The sequence below is a fragment of the Palaemon carinicauda genome, chromosome 15 (genome assembly GCF_036898095.1).
Source record: "Palaemon carinicauda isolate YSFRI2023 chromosome 15, ASM3689809v2, whole genome shotgun sequence".
Taxonomy (NCBI): Eukaryota; Metazoa; Arthropoda; class Malacostraca; order Decapoda; family Palaemonidae; genus Palaemon; species Palaemon carinicauda.
Genome location: NC_090739.1, coordinates 72,646,427 through 72,667,937, shown reverse-complemented (window position 1 = coordinate 72,667,937; position 21,511 = coordinate 72,646,427). Strand labels below are relative to the sequence as shown.

The window sequence follows — 21,511 nt, the reverse complement described above, 5'->3', positions numbered from 1 at the left end:
GGGGAGCCTGGTAGTGCTGTGTCAGGGGGTTCTGGAGACTCGGCCCTTGTGCTTGGGGGGCACGTTTCCTCCGACGACCCCTTATGGTGTAGTAATGTTGTTCCTGTTTCTTCGCCCCCTTCGTGGGCCTGTGTTTCAGGTTCTTCGGCAGGCGGCGACACCCAGGGTAAGTTAGACACCACGGTAAGTGATTCCTTCGGGTGGAAGCTCCCTAAAACGCCAGGTAGGTCCCCTATGCAGATGGAAGAGGGCCTGGATACCTGGTTCCCTAGTGTTGGGCGCCAACCCTCGTTCCCAGCTCCTCTGACGACGGTCCTAGAAACCTTCCTGCAACCCTTTACCTCGGGTACGCAACGAGTCGCGAAGCCCTCCGCGGCCCCCGCTCCTGCCCGCCGTGCGGGTGGTACAGTGTCGTCGGGCTCTTCGGATGGTGGGGCGTCATTCTCTTCAGAAGAAGAGGCCAGGAGGAGACATCGGCGCTGGAGGGAGCGGTCCAAGAGCAGGCGTTCCCGCTCAAGATCCTGTTCGAGGTTCAGCAGGAGACGGTCCCGCTCTCCACGGAGGAAACACAGGAGGAGTAGGTCCCCCGATGGTGATTGGGTATTCGTACCCCGTAAGTCAGAGTTACAGTGTACCCCAGACCGGCAATCCAGGGATTTCTCACCACGGAGACCTTCCTCCAGACGGAGATATGACCCTCGCAGGGAGAAATGCGAGATGGCCTCTTCAGGCAGGCGTAAGGCCGCGAAGCTTCCGGTTCACCCCGCCCAGCGGGGGGAACCGTGCTTCCTTTCGGGCAGCCTGGCCGAATCAGCCCAGCTGGTGCGGCCCTCAGACTTTAAGGAACGGTTCCCGCCGTCGGGTCAGCCCACGGGATCCGCGTCCTCGTCCCCCAGAGAGCACGATCGGACGGTGGTCCTCACCGGCTCGGCGATGCCAGTTCTAACCCCCGTACCTGGTGCGGAGGTTTCCGCCGGGGAAGACCAGTACCTCCGCAGGGGAGTGCCTGTTGTGCCAGAACCAAGGCGCCCGGTGGGAGTGCCCGGTGACCTGGCCCCTCGGGATCAGGTCGAGGGTTCTGCCGACGTAGGGAAGGTTCCCCGACCGAGGACTCGGCCTATCGGAAAGTTATAAGCCTGATCCGAAGGCATCACAGAATTGAAGAGCCAGTTGCTACCGATGAGGACTACTGGAGGTCCAGCCTTACCCGTTTGATGCAAGCACCTGTCCAACAAAAATCCTCCCTGGCCTTTCCTGTAGCCCGAGATCTCGTCCTGGGACGAGCACACGTCGATAGAGTTGTAGCAGGCAATGCCGAAGCTCCCAAGACTCAGAGCTCTTCGAAGTTGCTCCAAGGGCTCAAAACACAGAGCAGGGTTTATGTGCCAGAGGGACAACGACTGGGAGCCTGCAAGGTGGAGCCTGCTCTCGACATTCTGGGACAGGGTGCCTCGGAGGACAGAGCCTCTTCAGCCCCGGTTTGTTTTTCACAATCGGAGGCTGCGATGATGGAGGAGATGTCTAAAGACCTAGTTCACGTCTCCTCTTGGTTGGACTGGTGGGCTTCCACACTAGTAGGTGTGCAAGCAACATATGACCTGACGGACCCAGAACAGCAAAGCCTCCTGAGGGAGCTTATCATCTCCGGGGGCAAGACCTTTAAGTTCCTCACCTACCAGTCCCTCGCCCTGTCAGCGAATTGGGTTCTTCGAAAAAGGGACACCATCCTGGCGAAGCTTTCCCGAAAGGTCCCAGACAGAGAGGCGAGGGCCATGAGGAGCCTTCCTGTGTGGGGTGACTCCTTGTTCCCCTTGAAGGAGTTAGAGGAGATCATGGAGAAGGTGGCTAAGAGAAAAGAAGTGAACGCTCCCAGGCCCCCACCGGTAAGGAGGCCCCCCTACAAGAGGTCAGCCTCAGACGGTTCCTCGGCTTCTCAGGCCCCACCTAGCCTGACGAGGAGAGAAGCCCCTTCTTCCTCGTGGGCCTCAGCGCCTCAGCCCCCCCTGTAGAGGAGCCCCAGCAGCGTCGGCCTCGTTTAGGACAGGTTATTCTGCCTCCAGGAGAGGCTGTTCAGGCCGCTCCTCCAGGAGGAGATAGAGTGGGAGGCCCCCTACTCCTGCCCAAGCCTCAGGTTGGGGGATGCCTCAGACTACATTGGCAAGCATGGAAGGTTCATGGAGCAGAGCCCTGGACAGTGTCCGTACTGAAGGAGGGTTACAGGTTACCGTTCTTAGCAGAACCTCCCCCTCTAATTCCGGCCAGCCTGTCGGAGTGGTTGGTACCCAAGGACCCGTTGAAGAGGGCTGCCCTTCAAGAAGAGGTATCCACAATGTTGGAAAAGGGCGCCATGGAGGAGATCCTGCACCCAGGGCCAGGTTTCTACAGCCGTCTGTTCCTGGTAGAAAAGGCGACGGGGGGGTGGAGACCGGTGATAGATCTGTCGGCGCTCAACAAGTTTGTACGAAAGACAGAGTTCAAAATGGACACGCCGAAGTCACTCCTGCTGTCCTTGAGGGAGAAAGACTACATGATGACCATAGACCTCAAGGACGCTTACTTCCAAATTCCGGTCCATCCCTCAAGTCGGAAGTTTCTCCGGGTGAAATGGGGTACCCAGATCCTGCAATTCAAGACCCTTTGCTTCGGATTGTCGACAGCTCCCCAGGTATTCACGAGAGTCTTCACGACAGTCTCGGTGTGGGCCCACGAGCGAGGCATTCGCCTCATCCGGTACCTGGACGACTGGTTGCTTCTTTCCTCCTCGAAGGACGTTTTGAAGGAGCAAGGTATAAAGCTTCTCCAGTTTTGCAAGGGTCTGGGTATCATAATCAACCCAGAAAAATCGAACCTATCTCCCTCCACCAGAATGACCTATTTGGGGATGACACTGGATTCCCTACTAGTGAAAGCTTTCCCGTCGGAAGAGAGGATAAGCAATCTGATGAAGATCCTTCGTCCGTTCCTGTCGGGGCAACCCAGGAGGGCGAAGGACTGGCAAAGACTAATAGGTCATCTGGTGTCGTTGGAAAAACTGGTTCCCCAGGGGAGACTCAGACTCAGAGCCGTCCAATGGAACCTGAAGAACTTCTGGAACCAACTGGACTCGCCCCAGAAATTAATCCCAGTCCTACCAAACACAATACCCTCCCTGGAATGGTGGCATTGCCAGTCGAACTCGCTCAAGGGGATGCCCTTCGCGACCGACCCTCCCAATTACTTCTATTCACAGACGCCTCCAACCAGGGATGGGGAGCCCATCTCCTCAACGGGACGGCAAGAGGAACCTGGATGGACGGGGAGAAGGACCTACACATCAATGTCCTAGAGTTGAAGGCAGTCCAGAAAGCTTGCCTGCACTTCGTCGATCTACTAAGGGGAAACACTGTGGCGTTGATGTGCGACAACGCCACAGTGGTAGCGTACATAAAGAAGCAAGGAGGCTTGAAATCAAGGGAGTTGTGCGATCTCGCCCTAGAGATCCTAGATTGGGCAGAAACGAACCAGGTTGTGTTATTGGCAAGGTTCATCCCCGGGAAAAAGAACGTTCTAGCCGACGGTCTCAGAAGGATGGGTCAGATAGTAGGGACAGAATGGTCCCTCCTTCCGGAAGTAGCCAAGCTCATCATTCAACGTTGGGGTTCCCCGGTGATGGACCTCTTTGCAACCAAGCTGAACGCGCAACTTCCCGTGTATTGTTCTCCTGTCCCAGACCCAAGGGCAGCCTTGTAGGATGCCTTTCAGCACAAGTGGGACAACCTAGACGTGTACGCTTTTCCCCCCTTCACGTTGATCAGGCAAATACTCAACATAGTAAGGGCTGCCCGGAACTTAAGGATGACTTTGGTAGCGCCCTGGTGGCCGGAGAGAGAGTGGTTCGCAGACCTAAAAGACCTGGCGAGCCATCCTCCGTGGCCACTCCGCGACAGGTCAGATCTTCTGCAACAGCCGCACTTTCTCAGGTTCCACGACAACCCACAGTCTCTACGCCTTCACGCCTGGAGACTATCGAGCGACTCCTGAAGAAGGAAGGATATTCAGCAGGAACAGCTAAGAGGATGTCGCGATACCTGAGAAGGTCGTCGGCAGCGGTCTACCAAGCGAAATGGGCCTCTTTCACGAAGTGGTGCGCTTCGAAGCGCATAAAGCCCCTCAAAGCAACGGTCCCAGACATAGCAGACTTTCTAGTATACCTCAGGGACGAGATAGGGATGTCAATCCCAGCTATAAAAGGAGTACGAGCAGCCTTGGGTCAAGTCTTCCTTCTGAAGGGCATCGACCTGGGTTCCTTTAGACACATCTCTATGCTTGTCAGGAGTTTTGAACAGTCCTGCCCCCTGCAAGCAGTTAGGGTGCCTCAGTGGGACTTAGCTAGGGTCCTGAAGATGTTAAGTTTCCCCCCCTTCGAACCAATGAAAGATATTGTAGACAGGGATTTCACTCTCAAGACAGTCTTTTTGTTAGCCTTGGTGTCTGCGAAAAGGGTAGGGGAGATCCATGGGCTGTCTTATGACGTCTCTCATTCGAAAGGGTGGAAAGAGATCTCTTTCAAGTTTGTTCCTTCGTTTGTGGCGAAAACCCAGAACCCAGCAGTCTGGGATCCAAAATTTGAGGGTTTCTCTCTGCCAGCTATTCCTAGGACTGGGAATCCTGAGGATTTGAGGTTATGCCCTGTCCGTGCCATTAGAAAATACCTTGAAAGGACTGCACATCTCCGACCAGGCATCAAGAGCCTTTTCGTCTCCACAGGTGTTACTTAGAAACAGGTATCGAAGAATACCATTTCCTTCTGGTTGAGACAAGTTATTGCCAGGGCCTACAAGGAGGAGGGACTGGCCTTGCCAGGCACTCCCAAGCCCCATGACATCAGAGGTCTGAGCACTTCCTTAGCCTTTGAGAAGAACATGGCAGTGGGTCAGATCCTTCGTGCGCGCACCTGGTCGAACCAGTCAACCTTTACTGCCCATTACCTCAAGGACTACTCAAGAAGGTCCTTAGACGGGTTCTCCATTGGGACAGTCATCTCCGCGCTCCAAGTGATTTAACGGTAAAGCCCCAGGCTCAATCGTGGATAGCAAAACCAGGAGACACAGGTTCGTTCCCTTTCACCCTAATCCCCGTTTCCTATCCCTATTGGAGATAACCACACTTGTAACCATTGAAGAACACGTCTCTGCAACTGCATTACTGGACTCAGCATCAAAAGAATTTTTTCAAAGGGTGAGTACTTTGACACTAACGTGAGCTCTTTGTGTAGTTACCCTATCGTCCGTTTTCCCAGTGTGTTTTTATTTTAAAACCTAATTCATACCTAGGCCTCTTGGCGTCCGCTTGCTGGGTCTGAAGGTCAGGAAGGCACTCCCACCTCCTGAAGTGTAAGTCTCCTAAGAAAGTAGTTCGAGGTAAGTATTCGTGTTGGAACAAATCAAAAATTTTAAGTAATTTTTATTTTTCTAACATACTTACCGAGAACTACTTTCGGGTAATGGCCCTCCCTACCTTCCCCGAGTGCCTCTCTGCCCTTGCAAGGACTTTTTGCAACATCTGGCGCACACGACCCAAGCGGACCTCGACCTAGCGCAAAGGCTACCCTCGGGGCACGTTCTCTCACTCCCGGGTTAGCCCTCCATAGAAAACGGGTATAGGGTGTACTACACAAAACTCTGGTCGGTAGAGAGGAGATTACAGGTAACTCCTAAGAAAGTAGTTCTCGGTAAGTATGTTAGGAAAAATAAAAATTACTTAAAATTTTTTATTTTTGTTGATAAATTACAAGTTGTTTCCTCCAATGTGGGTATTGATCGTAAAGCAGTAATTCTTTCCTTCTTACCAGAATTTTGGGTCAATAACAACTTCAAATGTAATTCCATGTTATTTTTCCATTCTTACTCTGAATGCTCGGGTGGAAAGCCGTAGTTAGGAGTTGACTATGTCTATTTAGGTCCTTGAAGGATTACAGTACTTTAAATGATCAGCTTTCATCTTGTGTCAAAAATGCCCTATCCTTTGTTCAGGAAGAGGTTAATCGTAGACAAACTCCATAACATAGGGGTGTCTAGGCTTCTCTACTCTCAAATAGTATTTCATAACACAGAAGTGGTTACATCTCTTAATTTCTTAACTAGGAGAAAGTAATGAATACAACACATTCGAGGGGTGATACAATCTTTGTTTCCTCATTTGTAAAGGAAGTTCAAGTGGTTTAAAGTTTCCTTTGTTCCTTAAGTCTCTTAGTTGTAGGGAAGAAAATTTGACATTAAGAGAATATTGTAATCCAGTTTCTACTCTTGATATTAAGTTGCCGAATTATTGAATGGGTTAGCTGCTTTTAATTGGCTAGCCTTTGATTTGGTTTTACATGTTTAATTTAATGGACATGTAGAGATGTATACCTCATGTTTGCAAGTTTTATTCAACGTCTCAAGCATTGGAGTTATAAGAGGAGTTAATTTTCACTATCAACCTCAAATTGCCTTGGAACTAGTTAACAGGAGGTTGAATATTGGTAAGAGTATTTTGGTAGTATTTTACCCTTTGACAGTTGCTAGAGGGTTTAAGTTTAGATTTCTAGCCATCCCTAATTGATTATGACATAGTGAATATGAGTCAAGTTCAATTGAATTAAATTTAATTTTAAAATAGAATATTATATTAATACTAACCAGTATTAGTTTGTTCCTGTCTTCATCCCCACATCTAGAGGGCACAAAACAAAACAAAAGTGGTTCATAAAAATTATGGTGTATCTGCTAGTATTTCAAGTTTTTCAACTAAAGCTGCACTTTCAAAGCATGGAGCATGGTGTAATAGAAAAGAAAATAATTTTAAAAATTCAGCTATTTCTCAATTTCAGTAGTTTTGCCTTTTTTGCCAGTTCATATATTCCTTACCTTCTGAGCAACACACAGTATGTTCACATTTCAGCTTGTGTGAATGTTCACCTATGCCCAGCTTTGTCCCATCACCATTACCACATTTAGAGGGCTTATTTTTAATATACTTGTCTAATGTCTATTTTTTGTAAGTATTCTTGATATCCCTTGCCTTTTAAAGTTTCGTTTACCTTTACTGACAAAATCGATCTGCCTGATTTTTTTCTGGGCTTGTGATAAAATATGTTTAGAGTAGGCCAGACTATTGGGTATATGTGTGAGCAGAGGAAATGGGCCAAACCCAGACAAATAATCCTACTTCAAACATTTCGCTTGTGTAGAAAAATTAGGCACACCTAAAGCGTAAAGAGATAATATAAAGAGTATTTTATTAAACCATTAATATAATCTATTTGTTCAATGTAAATATTTTATCTAAAATACCCTATATCTTAACTGACCTACATGTTGCTGCTCGAACTTGCCAGGGTGATATGAAAGCAATTTGTTTTGGTGGTGACACCATCTTGAGGCACAACTAGCAAATATTCTTAATATTTGTACTTATTTGATTACATGACTAGCTAAAATTATATATAACTTTTAAGAATATACCTATAAGGTAATGGTTTTTATATTTGATTTACAAAGATACTTATTAATAAAATAAACTTTAATTTCTTTCTTTTGATAGACAACAAGGCTGTCCTTATTTATATGTTTTTCGGTTATCCAACAACCTTTTATTCCTGAGGATTTTAATCTATTTGCTACACTGTAGCTAACTGGGGTGTATACATATTGTAAGATTTTTTATTTGATTTTAAGGAGTATTTAGTAGAGAATGTGATGGGTGTTGATGGTCTTGACAATTTTAAATGAAAATGGGGCACACTTTTGTTCAACAAACAGTCCTGTTATTGGAGATACTCTTTTCCAGCACAAGTACAACCACAAATCCACATGGAGTGTTCCATGTAGTAATTACGAAAATCAGATAGATCACATAGCCATTAGTAAAGAGAGAAGGAGGACTCTGAGAAGTGTAAGAAACTATAGAGGTGCAGATATTGGTAGTGATCACCAGCTCCTCATTACTACACTGAAATAAAAACTGAAAGCACCCAACAGAAATATAGATGATAGACCTTTTTGATACAACTAAGCTTCTAGAAGATGAGCACAGAGAAACCTTTGCAATTGAATGTAGGAATAAATATCAGTCTTAAAAACTTTAAGAGACGAAGAGCGGGCAATTAGTGAAGAATGGTGTGATATAAAGAGCATATATCAGTCAGTTGATAGTGAAGTTTTAGGACATACAGTTACAAGAGACATAGACAATTTTGATTGTTAAAAGTTTTTGAGGAGGTAATGAAAATTGCAAGGTAGAGAATGCTAAGTATTCCAGTATTGATATTGATGTCAAGAAAAGTCAGGAATGACTGGAGATAATACTTAGACAGGAAAGCAGAGGAGGCTGACAAAGCTATGAATTCGGGTAGTGGCTATGGTGTAAGTCTTACCCACAGAATTATTAATGAAATCTCTACTGGGGCAAAGAAGAAGCATATACCCATAAAAGAGAGATGAGTCTTATACCAACAGAAGATGAAGATAGGTAATTTTGGATTGAACACTTTAATGATGGCATTAATTGGAGATATGAAGGGAATAATTTCATTGATATAACTGAAGCTGAGGAAGACCTTGATGTGCCCATGAATGAATTCAGTGTATTTGAAGTCGAAGCTATCATTAAAAAACTAGAGATGGAAAGCCCCTTGATACGATAGAATAACTGCTGAGATGATATTGGCCTAAAATTAAGTGACTCCCATAATTCTTACAAGATTATTTTGTAGAATGGGAAATGAAGAGGCAAAACCTGATGAATGGTAGTAGGAGCGTTGATGAAAATCACAAAATAAGGAGACCTGACTGATTGCAATAATTACAAAGACATCACACTTATGTCAGCTGTCATGAAAATATATAGTATGCTCATTCTAAAGAGACTAGAGAGAAAGATTGATGAAGAAGCAGGATTTCGGAAAGTTAGTTGTACTGACCAAATGTTTTATTTTAAGATGTGGTACAGCAATGTGTAGAATATAGAAATACACTTTTGATGGCTTTTGTAGACTATGAAAAAGCCTTTGATAGTGCGCACTGGTCAATTTAGTGGAAAGTCTTGCATTATTACAAAGTTCCTCTTAAATATGTAAATTTCATTGTCTGTTCATGAGCATAGCAAATGCTAAGTTAATGTTAGATGAGTCCTATCAAATGAATTTCCTGTGAACAGTGGAGTACTCCAAGGGAATGTGTTGTCACCTATGTTGTTTATCCTCCTCATGGCTTTTGTAACTCATAGAACAGTTTGGGATGGTGGAGAAGGATTGGACTGGATTGGTAACAGGAAATTAGCTGACCTAGAGTATTCTGATAATTCTGTCCTTATTAGTAGAACACCACAGGACTTGCAATGCATGCTTACCAGAATGCATGAAATATCAAAGGTGGTTGGGCTCAAGACAAATAGAAGAAAGACAAAGATGATGAGAACGGAGAATGCAATGGAAGGAAGAAATATTGGAAGGAGAAAGGATTAATGAGGTGGAATCATTTAAATATATAAGAACTATGATCTTGAATACAGGATCTTTAGAATTGGGATATAATGAAAGATTAAAAAAAGCAAATCAAACAATGGCCAAGTTGAATATAATTTGGAAATCAAATTGCCTGAAATTACATATAAAGATCAGGCTATATATCAGTTTAGTGAGATCGGTGTTACTGTATAGACATGAGTCGGAGTATGACAATGAAACTATCCAACAGATTTAGTAGGTTTGAGAACAAAGCCCTTAGAAGAATATTGGGAGTTAAATGGAAGGAACAGGATTAGAAACGAAACTATGAGAGATTACTCAAGTGCCATATGTGGAGGGGATTGTGGTGAGGGGTAGATGTAGATGGTTTGGGTATGCTCTTCGCACTCCCGAAGAGAGAGTAGTTCGCTGTTCACAAAATTTTAACTGGGTTCCACAAGGCACTAAAAGAGTTGGAAGACCCAGGCCTACATGGCTGAGGACTGAAGCGTGGAGCAGGAGAAGATGAGTGGAGAAGTATAAATTTAAAAGCTCAAGATAGAGACGACTGGTGAAATTTAACCAAGGCCCTTTGCGTCAATAGGTGTTGGAGGAGAGGATGATGATGATGACGACCATAGATGGTCAATAAGCATTCCAGAAAAGTTATAAATCTTAAATGGGATATGGGCAAGTGACAAAATTTTTTTGGAAAATTTGGTGTTGAATGCCACTAAGGAACTGCCTAATTGATAATCTTAAGTACAATTTTTAGTGTCTTCCATATCCTTTCATTAATGTTAATTACATGGTTTTGTCTTCATTAGGTGAGCTACGTTGCCCATCTTGCTGGATTTATTGCAGGCCTCTTATTGGGAACAGTGACCTTGCGTAATCTGCAGGAGCATCGGTGGGAGATTGTTTTGAAGTGGATACTCCTTGCAGTGTTCTTGATTCTCATCATTGCTGCTATTACCATTCAGATAGCCTTTCCTGATCTTGTTGATTTATATCCACCTATGCCTGAAAAAACTTTTGAGGAACTTAAAGCTTCAAATATGAGTTCGGATATATAAGGAAATCAGCAGGAAAAGAAATGAGTTGAGGCTAGAGTTCCCTTATTCATATACAGATAATTTCAACCTAAATTAAAAGGGACCACATTATTTGATATTTGTCTTATCCGAAGCTAAAGCATAGCCAGAGTTTAACTTTTAAGATAATTGTAAACATACCTTTGTTATGTAGCATAGAATTTTTGTTTTAGAATGTAAATCTCATGAATAAGTCTTTTGACATATGTATGTAAGTGGCATCAATAACTTTACTTATGATGCCAAAAGGACTATTAGCCAATTAATATATATGTAGTGTATATACTATAGCTATGTATATACATCTGTATGAATTTTATATTTGTATATACTGTATTTTGACTTCAGCTTCTAAAGGCAGCTTTTGAATATTTTTCTTTCTCAGGTTTCAGTATTTATTTTTTTTTATCATTTTGAATTTTAAACTACAATTCTCACTTGCAAGTCCCTTTGATACTCGAAGGGTATTGTGATTATATCCAGTTTCCTCGTACTTGAGCTTGGAATTTTATTGCCTTCTATGATACAGTCTGTACTCGAGTTACATATTCATAAGAGAAACCAGGGTGCCTTATTTTTCTGCTGTTGCCTTTGAAGATTGATGCTGCCCTAATATAAAGATTTTTTTATATTAATGTTCCTTATTGAATATTATTTATTATTGATATGTGTATACTGTGTATTTTCTGTTAAAGACAAATATCCAAATGTGTGAAGTAATAATTTATCATTACCCTTTTTGCTGGGTGCTTTCAGATCTGTGTCTTTAACATTGGAAGTGTATTTGTAACAAGAATGTGCTCTTTGAAGTATAGTGAAATGGGAGTTTATCTCTACCATATGTGCTTCAATATATGATATGATTGTAATATCTTGATAAGATTACCCTTGTAAACAATCCACATGATCTGTTTAACACATTGAAGGCTGCAATCTTTGAAGATGCTGTGATACCTTAAAGTTCAAAATTACCTTTGTTGAATACATATCCTGTTGGGTGTTGCAAGTGAGAAGATAATTTATTTTTTTTTATAACTCAAACATTTTTGGTTATCAAAAAATTCTAGATCTTATTTTGTTGAATTCTTTATATCATATTTAGTTGAATTTGCCACCGGAAAGGTGTTGAATTTTTATTTAGTTAGATCTCAGGAAGTAAAGATTTCCTGTTTATTGTATATGCCTTTTATATTTTAGTTTATCTTAATTAGAGATATTATACTGCTTTGTTAATATAACAGGTATAGAATGTCCTTTAGATTTGAAGGAACTAAGGAATCTCCTTTTTGTTATAAATTTCTGTATTTTCTCATAGTTCGTGTATTTTTCTTAATGTCTCTTATCTTCTCCATTATAATGTTATAATCTAGATATCTTACTTTCTATTTTTACTGTATAAAATTTTCAATGTATATTAGTATTATAACTTCATATTCTACTCGTGCCTAGCTTTGCTTTAGCTTTTGAAGTAGATATACCACTTGTCATCAACAGTTTTTTTTTGTATTGCTGCTAACATACATTTGGAAAAGTGATAGAAGTAATGTGTGAATTATACCTACAGTATATTACTAATAGAAGGGCCTAGGTGTAAAGGGTTAAGGGCTTCTGTTTTGATTAAGCAGAGAAGTGTGAGGCTGTAATTTGATTCACTATATTGTTACCAAGAGGAATATATAGTGGACTGAAATGTGTGCCATTTTTCATCTTGTAATAAGTAATATGTGTGGCAAAAAGAAACGAAAACAAAAATGTTACATTTATCAAAGCATCATTATTCAAGTACTGTATAACATAAGGAAGAATGCTAAAACAATCAAAGAAATAGGAAAAATAGTTAATGGGTTGGAGCTTTAAGGTTTACATATTACTGGATCTATCCCCACCACACGTAATTATCATAACTTTTTTTTTTTTCCCCCATAAAAGATCAACTTCTATTTTTTATTTTATTACATTGGGCACCTCAATCATGCCTAGTAAGTTTCGCTACTAAAGATAACCAAATTTCTGAGTTTTATGCTCGGTACCATCTCAAGGAAATACATGGAAGTATAAACTGTATATACTCGCGTAATATGCAAAGTTTGAAGGCTAATTTCAAGCTGAATTCAAGGAGGTCGCATCATACACGAGATATAAAATTAACATATGCACTCTTGGACTAGGGTATGTCATTGTTCAAACTGTGTATCCATTTACTGGGTAAAAAAATCTACTGTATTTGAAATAAACCGGATTTTGATTAAACTGGTATTATATTTGAATGTATCTAATAATAATGCATGTAATATTCATATTTTAGTATCTTATTTATAGAATAAACCATGCAAACTATAATATTTTCCATTGTTTACGTTTGAAATTCAGTCTACACTCCTGTACGCTTTCCAAATCAGCTGATTAAGGCAAACTGACGAAGGATATTTCATATTTCCTTAAAGGACCAATTATTACTTGATCCATCATTTTCCAAATAGCATAGTAATTTCAATAGTTTCATTTGAAATACATTTCTCATATTTTATTTACTGTTGAATTGAATCGCATATAGAAATTAACCGAAGTTTAATTCATGTTGCCGATGTATAATAATTTATAGTTTTTTGCGCTGTGGTGCTTGATTATAAAACTTAACAAATTATTTATATTGTATTATAACTAAACTATATTCTCTGTTTTCAGACACTTTGTAACTTTATCTCCAAAGTTTGGCTTTTGCATTTAATTACACGATTGGCAAATTCATAGGTTCCCACTAAATTTCCCTTTGTTTCCTCCAGTTTCTTTCACAGCTTTCGCCGATTCCAAACAGAATAGTGGCTATGAATATTGTTTGTTTTCTCTCCTTCATTTACAGCTTGTTAGTTTATAATTGACATTATATTTTCTTGATAATTTCTCCATAGTGAATAAGGGTATAATGTGAAAATATCAGATTTATGCTACTTTGTTTACTGTCGTATGCTATCAATATGCAAATAAAACAGCTACTTTCTGATTCGAGTGCTCATAACAAAACAACTGTTTTTTTGTTTGATTGTTATTGTGGCTGTATGCGTTTACGCAATGATTATAACATTACTAACAATAATTTTAATCTTATCCTTTAATATTCTAACCCATTGAAGTAGAAGATGGAATAAAGAAATGGATTAGAAATGTTAGTATGTTGTAATTTAGTTTCTCAAAAAGTAACTTGCATGATGCACGAGATATATGATAAAATCATATTTTGTGGATGAAAATTTGAAGGTCGCACAATACGCAAGATCGGCTGTTACACGAGTATATACGGTATATATTTTGTAATTTCATGATGATAGGAATGTACTATATCAGTAGTGGGTTTTTGTAAATCAAATAGTGTGATTATTATGTAAGAAACTGCTTAATTAGTATTATTAGAATTAGAGGTGTCAATATAGATATTTTCTATAACTTGTCAAATAAAAATTTATAGTACAATTGTATTGTGTAGAGTTTGTTCATCTTTGCTGTTGGTGGGACCCCTTTCTCCCTGTGGGTTCAATGGATCAGTGGGCGGGTGGAAAGTATGTTTGTTTTACAGGGAGATAGGAAAATGCCTTCATGATACTGGTGAAGTTTTCACTGGTTACCTACTGTATAGGGGTTGAAGGTGAATTGGAAGAAATTGTGAGTCAGGGTTTATATTAGAGGAAAATTTAATATTGTGTTGTTCATAAAAAGCATCTTTACCTATAAAATAATTTTGGTATAGGATAGAACATTTTCTCCCATAGATACTCAGAAACCATGACTGTGTGGTATGACCTTTTTCGCCCTCAGTGCCTGGGCTTTGGCCCTAAATTCCATACATCCATCCATCCTCAGCACCTTTTCTATATACACTACTGCCATCAATTTTGTGTATTGGTATGGCAATGATTTGCAGCTTTAGTATCTGATTAGCAAAAGTGTAAGGTATGGGAAGCAGGGTTTATAGGTATTGTCAGAATACAGAAGAGATATCTTGAAAAAACTATTAAGTTGTAGTATGCTAGATATATACTGTATGCCAATCATAATCAATGCATAAGACTATATTTCATACAATACTTACCTGATTCTGCCTCTTGGTAGATAAATAAACCAAATAAAATTGGTGCAGTATCTAAAGAGCTAACGGTGTTGGTTACTTTTAAAGGTTAAGTTTCCCAGTTAAAAAGTTCATTTGACGAGGTACACCAATTATTTACGTTCTTTCTCGAATCTCATGTGTTATATTGATCATTTGATGATATGACTAGTTTTCTCAAGCATAAGTTGATAGAAGCTAAAGTATGAAAGATATTTTTGTGTAGATTTATAAATTTTTGGTTATCAGCATGTTCTTATTTCAGTTACTATACTTTATGTGCTTCTGGTGTGTTTTACCAGTATTGATAGTGTGACCTCTATTTTAATCAGTTCTACGGGTGTGTGCATTGTATGATTCATCCATACATTCTGTCGATATTATCAGAACATGTCTCCTTGATTAGGCTAAATATAGCTATATTCACTTATAGGAGTAAGCTGTTAACATGAATAATCTTCATTCAGTACTTTCCAGAGAGACCCATTAATTTTTTACCTTTTCTGAGTGAGATGGAAGAAATATGGAACTTTATTTCAAGTATGATTAAGTAGTGACTCACATGCTCTTTAGTGATCAGAATTATTTGAAATTAGACATTCTTTGGTTGTCTTTTGACTTGTAAATCTTAGATAGGAATATGCTTCAAGAATCTTTTCAAGTATAGAGTCTTACTCTTGTTCATAATCCTCTTAGCATAGCCATCCTGTCAGGTAGGGGAACAAGGAAACTAAGTCACAGCAGGAATCAGCTTATCTAAAGGTGTTCTATAGAGGGTATTTCCTTTGTTGTAGATTTGTGACATTGGTTTCATATATAGGGTTAGAGTTATATAAATTTTTTAAGTAGTTTATTTCCCGCCAGTACACCTTGGCTTTTATAATTTTATATACCAATGAAATTTCACCTATTGTTACTAAGGTAAAATTTTTGACTGCCCCTGTTCTGCAACAGATATTTAATTTTACCCCTCTATTTTCTGCTCATGTATTTTTTTTTTTTTTTATAACGGAGGGAATGTAATGGATTGTCTTTTCATGAGAAAATTTTTAGAGAGTGATTTTACCTTGCCAACTATGCCAAGTTGATGTGTAGTTACTAACCCTTTTAAGTATGTGGACATTATATCTTCTATGAGAACCAGCAGTTACAGCTAAGAATTCAAAGTTCCTTGGTGACATGGTTATTTCTGACAATTTTATATGGTCATATTTTGATATAATTACCATTTGATACACCAAGTTTCTTAGCAATTCCACTGCAGTTTTTAGGCATCAGATTATCTCAGAGTAGAGCTGTCATTTTTAACTTGGAAGACATTAGATGATTTGTAAATGAAATCAGTATTCATGGCATTATATCCCTTGGCATGGGAATAAGACATTTTTTATTCCGAATTATTGACAATTTTTTTAAGTGCTTAACTTATATTTATCAAATGTAATCAAGTCTGTAAATTGTTTTTATTAATATGTGTGTTACTAGATCTGTGTGTGAAGGTTTGTGGTCTGGTTACACAAATTATTGAGAAGAGTAGAAAGGATATCAGAGTTCCCTATGTAATATGAAATTCAGTGCCCCAAAAATACTAACAGGATTTATAAATATTATTTGTAAAATAAATTCCTCATCTTACATAAGTGATCCATCTCTCCCTTACAAATTGTCTTGCTTTGATAGTACAGTAATTACCCTCCCATCAACTGAGATGTTCGCTTTCAAGTAACAACTGTCAGTTTTATCAGTGTTTCATTGCTTCAGGTTATAATATTAAAGTAACTAAAGTGACAAGGAATTTGAATGAAAGTAGATGCTGAGAAGCATTTTATCAGGGTTGAATGAACATTCTATAGGTATCAAGTTGGAAAACTATAATAGAAATGCAGCTGGTAGTTTCTAGATATAATTTAGTAAGTCATAAATTGTTAGTTTTTAAATGACTTCACTTTTGTTCACTTAAGAATTAACAAATATCCAGGTTTAAAAGAATTAAAGATAGACATACAGGGGATTTTATACAATGTTTTTTTTTTCTGAGCAAATTTGCAAAAATAATCGTCTTACAAGATAAAAGAATATTCACAAGTTAGTTAAAAGGGAAAGTAATTTGAATGTTAGAGAACACCAGTCAAGGTTGCTTAGAATTTGTACAGTTTTAAGAGTAGCATATTTGATAAATCTTAATCATCAGATATTGTATGCGGAAATTCCATTTTAACATGTCACCTACGTGGTTTAGGGCTTGTTAAGGTTTCAGATATTTGCTCTGACGTTTAAATCAATGAAAATTATCTTTTTCAAAACGAATCATAGAAATCCTTTAGCACAAATAGAAAAACCGTCCTTACCGTATACATATTAGTGTTTTATTATTTACACCAGAATGAGATTATAGGTTGATTGTAGTAATTCATTGTATATTGAATTTGATATCTGTAATGTATTGCATAGACAAGAATAAATGTTTTTGGATATTTTAAGGGAATAAAACCTTATTAAACATCCTTGTAAGGAAAATAAATGCTTGGTTGACCTAGAGAACTACAGCTATTCAGAAAACTGCTTTGTTGAGTCTGTAAGAAATAAATAACTCAAGAGAGTAGAATAGAAATACATCTCAATACTGCCAATGAAGAACTATATTCAAGGGATGTATTCATGCAGTAGGATAACTAGTTTCATTGTAGTATTCAGGTTAGTGTTTTTTTTTTAAACTGAAAAATTACAAATCATTACTGCCAATGAGGTTAATTTCTCAATTTTAGCTTTTTTACTTTGTATATCGAAGGATATTGCAAGAAACTTTCATCAATGCAATAATTAATTTTGTGAAATGCTGATCTGTCCTTGCATATTTAGTTTCCAAACTGATGAGTGCTGGAGAGATGATATTTGTATCCTACCAGAATTACTATGAAACAGTAAGACCAAAAAAAACCGTAAGTAGGGAACGAAAATGTCGATAAATTTCCAAAATGTATACAGTGCCAGCTCGCATTACCTTTGAAATCCTACATTCTTTGTTCAAGTTATGCCGATTGCCTACTTTCACATTTTAATCTTCAAGTTTACAAATTTTACAGTGGTGTCATGTTTAGATTTTGATCATAACAAACTAACTTTTTGTACATTTATATGAACAGCAATTTGTATGATGTAGGTTGAACCAATTTATCTACAGTAATTGTTTTTAAATAGGTCCACATCTTTTTATTAATATTACTGTTTTTTTTTTTCTCTGAAAGCGAGTCGTATGGGTTATCCCTATGTGAGTTAAGTATTTGACTTTGTTAGTGGACTACCTGATGTCAATACAGTAATGTGTATGGTGTAAATAGAAAGATAGATAAAAAGTTTGTGGTTCAGAAGCACCTGACTTAAGTTCTTGTGTAAAGTTATTATTTCAATGAATATTCCCAAAATACATTGCTTTTCTTCCTCTGGGAAGGGACTATGAATGAATTTTTTTACAAAAATATAATGCATTCTGATTTTATCAAACAAGCGCAAAAAAATATTGGAAACTTATAACAAGCTAATATGTCATATTTATACTAATACTGTATTTCTGTTCTAAATAGGAATTGTAACCTATATTCATGGACTGTACTCCTTATTTCACTCTTAAGACTAATAACCTATGGTTCTTGCTCTTATATCACAACTATATTTTGATGATATATATATATAAACTTGATTTCTTCTGCAAACGGTTCATAAAGTGGCACAATGCTAATGATTATTTCATATTTATATTTTATAGTATTTTTTATTTTTAGTGGAAAATGTTTTGTGACATTTTCAATCTCTCTATACTGTAGTTACCATAGTTTTGCAGACTTTCTCATGTGAAAGTACAAACTAAAGATATTTTATATTTCATATTTCACCACCCTTTTCGACTGCATATCATTATTTGTACAGAATGGATTCATTTTGGCACTTAATTTCTGTGCTTTCATTGAACTTGCAATGAATACTAGGGAAATGTGAATAATAGTCTTTAGGCAATAAAAACTCTGATATTGGATTCTGAAGTCATAAGTTTGGTGTTTGAAGAATTATTTTAATGAACAAAACTTTTCATTATAGTTTCATGGGTATTATATTATCAGTTCAGTTGTACAGAGTATGCATTGGTTTACATGACAATTATTAGTTTTGTAAATTAAGTTTATATATACATATATGCAGTATATGTATATGCTCTTGAAAACTTATCAAATAATCATAATAAATAAGTTATTTCATGTAAAGTAATGTAATGCTGTATTTGATCAAGGGATAAAGCAGAGTATTAAAACATTATTTGTCAAGTTTAGGTTTGTTACTTTTTTATTAATAAATGAAATGGATATTTCACTAACAGATTGGATCAAAATGGTAAAGAGCACAGAGTGAAATAATGTAATATGTTGTAATGTTTCTTAGGTAATAGAATACAGGTACCCTTAAAGCTGAATCAAGGCAGCTATTGTGTTTTGGGCATCATGTCATTTTACATTACAGTTGATACGGAGGAAAAGTGTGTATGTGGTTCCAATTTTTTTCTCCAGATTTACTTGAGATAATGCTTCTGTAGTGTTTTAAGATCTCCCATTTAAAAGAATTAATTGGGAGAATGATTTTTTTTAGACCTGGAACAGGCTTGACTTCAAAGTTTACGAAAACGTTGACTGAATTCACAATTTCCCTAAAGTTGCTGGTGACAATCTAGGTTACATTTGGAATTATTTGATAGATCTGAGAACTTTCATTTGTATGTACAGTTGATCAATAACTACATACTGTAGTTTGTTAATTGAGATCTTTGTGAACAGAATGTCTGCTGGCTATTGTTCACTCACTGTGAAAACAGGATTGAAGGTGAATGTCATCATTTCCAAAAAAATATATTTAGTTCATTGTCATTTAGTTTTGAACTATAAATTTTTACAAGTTCTGTGTATTATATTCACAGATTTATAGCATAGCAAGTAACATAGGTTCTTACTAAACATTTATTTTTGTGATTTGTATTTTTGATGTGATAAGCCTATGCGTTTTGTAGATATTCACTGTAGGCCATAAGTACTCAAGATGTTTTATTAAGAGGATTTTGAAGGAATTTGTTATTTTTTACTATAATAAATTATGTACACGAATATGGTTTTTATTTATTCCCTATTCATGCATTTGGGAAGGAGTGATGATGGATTGCAGAGTACAGTATGTCCACCTGGTGTTATTGCAGAATATTTCTAGTTAGCCAAAATGTGTTTGCAGAGCATGTCTAATGGGTGTTATTGTGGAGTATGTCTAGTTAACATTATTACTGAGTATGTGTACTAGGTAATAATTGTTGAGTATGTCTATCTGATGTTGCAAAGTATGTGTAATTAAGTGTTTGCAGAGCATGTCTAGTTGGTTTTATTATGGAGTATGTCTAGTTAGCATTATTGCAGAGCATGTCTAATTGGTGTTAATACAGAGCAAGTCTTGTTAGAATTATAGCAGAACACATCTAGTTAGTGTTGTTGCAGAGCATGTCTAGTTAAAAGGCCGCTCATGGATGGCAGAGGCAAGGGCCAATAACATGCCTTATCAAGCAGGTCAATGCCCTATAGACTGACCGTAAATAGAGACGAGTATGATCAGCACCCAAACCCCTCTCGACCCAACCTAGGACCAAGGAGAGCCAGGCAATGGCTACTGATGACTCGGCAGAGACCTATAGGCTCCCCCAAAGCCCCATCCTTAGTTCACAAGGATGGTGTGAGGTTGCAGCGACCAAAGAAACTAATAAGTCTGAGCGGGGTTCGAACCCCAGTCTGGCTTATTTCCTTACAAAAATAAACTAAAATTTTTATGTTCCTATAAACTCAATAGAAACTTAAGCTGAAAATATTTTCCACTGTATTTTTTATATTTATAATTTTTTATTTTCTGATTTTTCAATGATGGATTTTTGTTTTTTATTTTTTTTTATTTCTATTTTCAGGGCATTTTTTTTTATATTTATCAATGTTTACAATACTAGACACCCACTCCTGTTTCACTATACCAGTACAAAGAAATCTTGTAGAAGGGACACAGTGTACTATATGAAGTCAGACTAGTTTCTTCCGCATTTATTTACTTCACAAAGAAACGGTACACGTGAATTTTTATCAAGGAACACATACAAAAACAAGTGTGACTTCTTCCCTCTGCCGAGTCCATTTTAAAGAATGCTGGAATCAAATTGTCATTTTCGGTCTGTCACAGGCTCTTAGTCAGGAACATATCCAAACCACAATGATTTTTCCTTTACATATTGCAGTCGTTTCTAGTAAAAGTATTGGTGGCTATTCCTCTGATGATGTTGGTCCTCTTTGAGTTCTTCGTGATGCTGTAGTTATGTGTAGTATTGCTGATTTTGGTTCCACTGCCCTGGCTGTTCTGGTGGTTCCTAATGATCAGTGTTGGATTAAGCACTTTGGAGGCCCTAAGCACTGAAGAGTTTGGTGGCCCTATATAGTTTATATATATATATAATATATATATATATATATATATATATATATATATATACAGTATATATATATATATATATATATATATATATATATATATATATATATATATATATATATATATATATACGGTGAACCCTCGTTTATCGCGGTAGATAGGTTCCAGACCCGACCACGATAGGTGAAAATCCGCGAAGTAGTGACACCATATTTACGTATTTATTTAACGTGTATTCAGACTTTTAAAACCTTCCCTTGTACGTAGTACTATTAACAAACTACCCTTTAATGTACAGAACACTTAATGCATGTACTACAGTACCCTAAACTAAAACAGGCACAAATATTAAAGGTGATT

The 21,511-nt window shown here is 38.1% G+C and overlaps 1 protein-coding gene across 3 annotated transcripts in view; it reads left to right on the top strand.

Moving 5' to 3' along the window:
• The window catches only part of LOC137654666 (rhomboid-related protein 2-like), a 206,896-nt gene extending 187,093 nt beyond the window's left edge, over positions 1–19,803 (top strand). For 2 of the 3 annotated variants that reach the window (XM_068388512.1, XM_068388513.1), the window contains exon 8: positions 10,294–19,803. In XM_068388512.1, coding sequence (XP_068244613.1) covers positions 10,294–10,542 — 249 coding nt within the window. In that variant the 3' untranslated portion in view covers positions 10,543–19,803. The remainder of the gene's footprint in view (positions 1–10,293) is intronic. The other variant, XR_011046674.1, reaches the window with a different exon arrangement.
• Positions 19,804–21,511: the final 1,708 nt, after the last annotated feature.